We start from the raw sequence: 2,778 nt of genomic DNA on the forward strand, positions 1-2,778 counted from the left end.
TTGGGGCAGTTGTTGTAGCAGTTGTTGTTGGGGCAGTTGTTGTAGAAGATGTTGTTGTTGGGACAGTTGTTGTAGCAGTTGTTTTTGGGGCAGTTGTTGTAGTAGTTGTTGTGGCAGTCGTTGTTGTTGGGGCAGTTGTTGTATCACTTTTTGTTGTATTAGCAGTTGTTGGGGTAGTTGTTGTAGCAGATGTTGTTGTGGTAGTCGTTGTTGGGGCAGTTGTTGTATCACTTGTTGTTGTATCAGCAGTTGTTGGGGTAGTTGTTGTTGTGGCAGTCGTTGTTGGGGCAGTTGTTGTATATGTTGTTGTTGTATCAGTTGTTGGGGCAGTTGTTGTAGCAGTTGTTGTTGGGGCAGTTGTTGTAGAAGTTGATGTTGTGGCAGTTGTTGTTGGGGCAGTTGTATCAGTTGTTGTATCAGCATTTGTTGGGGTAGTTGTTGTAGCAGATGTTGTTGTATCAGCAGTTGTTGGGGTAGTTGTTGTAGCAGTTGTTGTTGTGGCAGTCATTGTTGGGGTAGTTGTTGTAACAGATGTTGTTGTGGCAGTCATTGTTGGGGCAGTTGTTGTATCACTTGTTGTTGTATCAGCAGTTGTTGGGGTAGTTGTTGTAGCAGTTGTTGTTGTGGCAGTCGTTGTTGGGGCAGTTGTTGTATCAGTTGTTGTTGTATCAGTTGTTAGGGCAGTTGTTTTAGCAGTTGTTGTTGGGGTAGTTGTTGTTGGGTCAGTTGTTGTAGCAGTTGTTTTTGGGGCAGTTGTTGTACTAGTTGTTGTGGCAGTCGTTGTTGTTGGGGCAGTTGTTGTATCACTTTTTGTTTTATTAGCAGTTGTTGGGGTAGTTGTTGTAGCAGATGTTGTTGTGGCAGTCGTTGTTGTTGGGGCAGTTGTTGTATCATTTGTTGTATCAGTTGTTGTTGGGGCAGTTGTAGCAGTTGTTGTTGGGGTAGTTGTTTTAGCAGTTGTAGTTGGACTAGTTGTAGCTGTTGGAGCAGATGTTGTTATAGCAGCTGTTGTTGGGGCAGTTGTTGTATCAGTTGTTGTTGTATCAGTTGTTATGGCATTTGTAGCAGTTGTTGTTGGGCAGTTGTTGTATCACTTGTTGTTGTATCAATAGTTATTGGGGTAGTTGTTGTAGCAGTTGTTGTTGTGGCAGTTGTATCAGTATTTGTTGTATGAGTTGTTGGGGCAGTTGTTCTAGCAGTTGTTGTTGGGACAGTTGTTGTATCACTTGTTGTTGTATCAGCAGTTGTTGGGGTAGTTGTTGTAGCAGTTGTTGTTGTGGCAGTCGTTGTTGGGGCAGTTGTATCAGTTGTTGTTGGGGTAGTTGTTGTTGGGTCAGTTGTTGTAGCAGTTGTTGTAGTTGATGCAGTTGTTGTATCAGTTGTTGTTGTGGCAGTTGTTGGGGCACTTGTTGTAGCAGTTGATGTTGGGGCAGTTGTTGTATCAGTTGTTGTTGGGGCAGTTGTTGTAGCAGTTGTTGTAGTTGGACTAGTTGTAGCAGTTGTAGTTGTCTGAGCAGATGTTGTTATAGCAGCTGTTGTTGTAGCAGTTGTTGTATCAGTTGTATCATTTGTTGGGGCAGTTGTATCAGCAGTTGGTGGCGTAGTTGTTGTAACAGTTGTTGTTGTGGCAGTCGATAGGGCAGTTGTTGTATCAGTTGTTGTTGTATCAGTTGTTGGGGCAGTTGTTGTAGCAGTTGTTGTTGGGGCAGTTGTTGTAGAAGTTGATGTTGTGGCAGTCGTTGTTGTTGGGACAGTTGTTGTAGCAGTTGTTTTTTGGGCAGTTGTTGTAGTAGTTGTTGTTGTGGCAGTCGTTGTTGTTGTGGCAGTCGTTGTTGATGGGGCAGTTGTTGTATCAGTTGTTGTTGTATCAGTTGTTGTTGGGGCAGTTGTTGTAGCAGTTATTGTTGGGGTAGTTGATTTAGCAGTTGTAGTTGGACTAGTTGTAGCTGTTGGAGCCGATGTTGTTATAGCAGCATTTGTTGGGGCAGTTGTTGTATCAGTTCTTGTTGTATCAGTTGTTGGGGCAGTTGTAGCAGTTGTTGTTTGGGCAGTTGTTGTACTAGTTGTTGTTGTATCAGCAGTTGTTGGGGTAGTTGTTGTAGCAGTTGTTGTTGTGGCAGTCGTTGTTGTTGGGGCAGTTGTTGTATCAGTTGTTGGGGCGGTTGTAGCAGTTGTTGTTTGGGCAGTTGTTGTACTACTTGTTGTTGTATCAGCAGTTGTTGGGGTGGTTGTTGTAGCAGTTGTTGTTGTGGCAGTCGTTGTTGGGGCAGTTGTTGTAGCAGATGTTGTTGGGGCAGTTGTTGTATCACTTGATGTTGTATCATTTCTTGTTGGGGCAGTTGTAGCAGTTATTGTTGGGGCAGTTGTTGTAGCAGTTTTTGTAGTTGGACTAGTTGTAGCAGTTGTAGTTGTTGGAGCAGTTGTTGTAGTTGATGCAGTTGTTTTAGCAGTTGTTGTGGCAGTCGTTGTTGTTGGGGCAGGTGTTGTATCAGTTGTTGTTTTATCAGTTGTTGGGGCAGTTGTTTTAGCAGTTGTTGTTCGGGCAGTTGTTGTAGAAGTTGATGTTGTGGCAGTCGTTGTTGTTGGGGCAGTTGTATCAGTTGTTGTTGTATCAGCAGTTGTTGGGGTAGTAGTTGTAGCAGATGTTGTTGTGGCAGTTGTAGAAGTTGATGTTGTGGCAGTCGTTGTTGGGACAGTTGTTGTAGCAGTTGTTTTTGGGGCAGTTGTTGTAGTAGTTGTTGTTGTGGCAGTTGTTGTTGTTGGGGCAGTTGTTTTATC

General features: G+C 43.5%; 1 protein-coding gene across 1 annotated transcript in view; it reads right to left on the minus strand.

Annotated features, from left to right (window-relative positions):
* LOC111673458 (uncharacterized) overlaps positions 1–2,778 on the minus strand; it is a gene marked incomplete at its 5' end in the record, with an annotated part of 24,558 nt that overhangs the window by 7,829 nt on the left and 13,951 nt on the right. Inside the window, 2 exons of the mRNA XM_087169874.1 lie at positions 65–978; positions 1,275–1,946. Of these exons, the coding sequence (XP_087026000.1) occupies positions 65–978; positions 1,275–1,946 (1,586 nt within the window). The remainder of the gene's footprint in view (positions 1–64; positions 979–1,274; positions 1,947–2,778) is intronic.

Source organism: Seriola lalandi, unplaced genomic scaffold (genome assembly GCF_002814215.2).
Source record: "Seriola lalandi dorsalis isolate HSWRI2012SDOR001 ecotype SW California unplaced genomic scaffold, Sedor1 jcf7180002054919, whole genome shotgun sequence".
Taxonomy (NCBI): domain Eukaryota; kingdom Metazoa; phylum Chordata; class Actinopteri; order Carangiformes; family Carangidae; genus Seriola; species Seriola lalandi.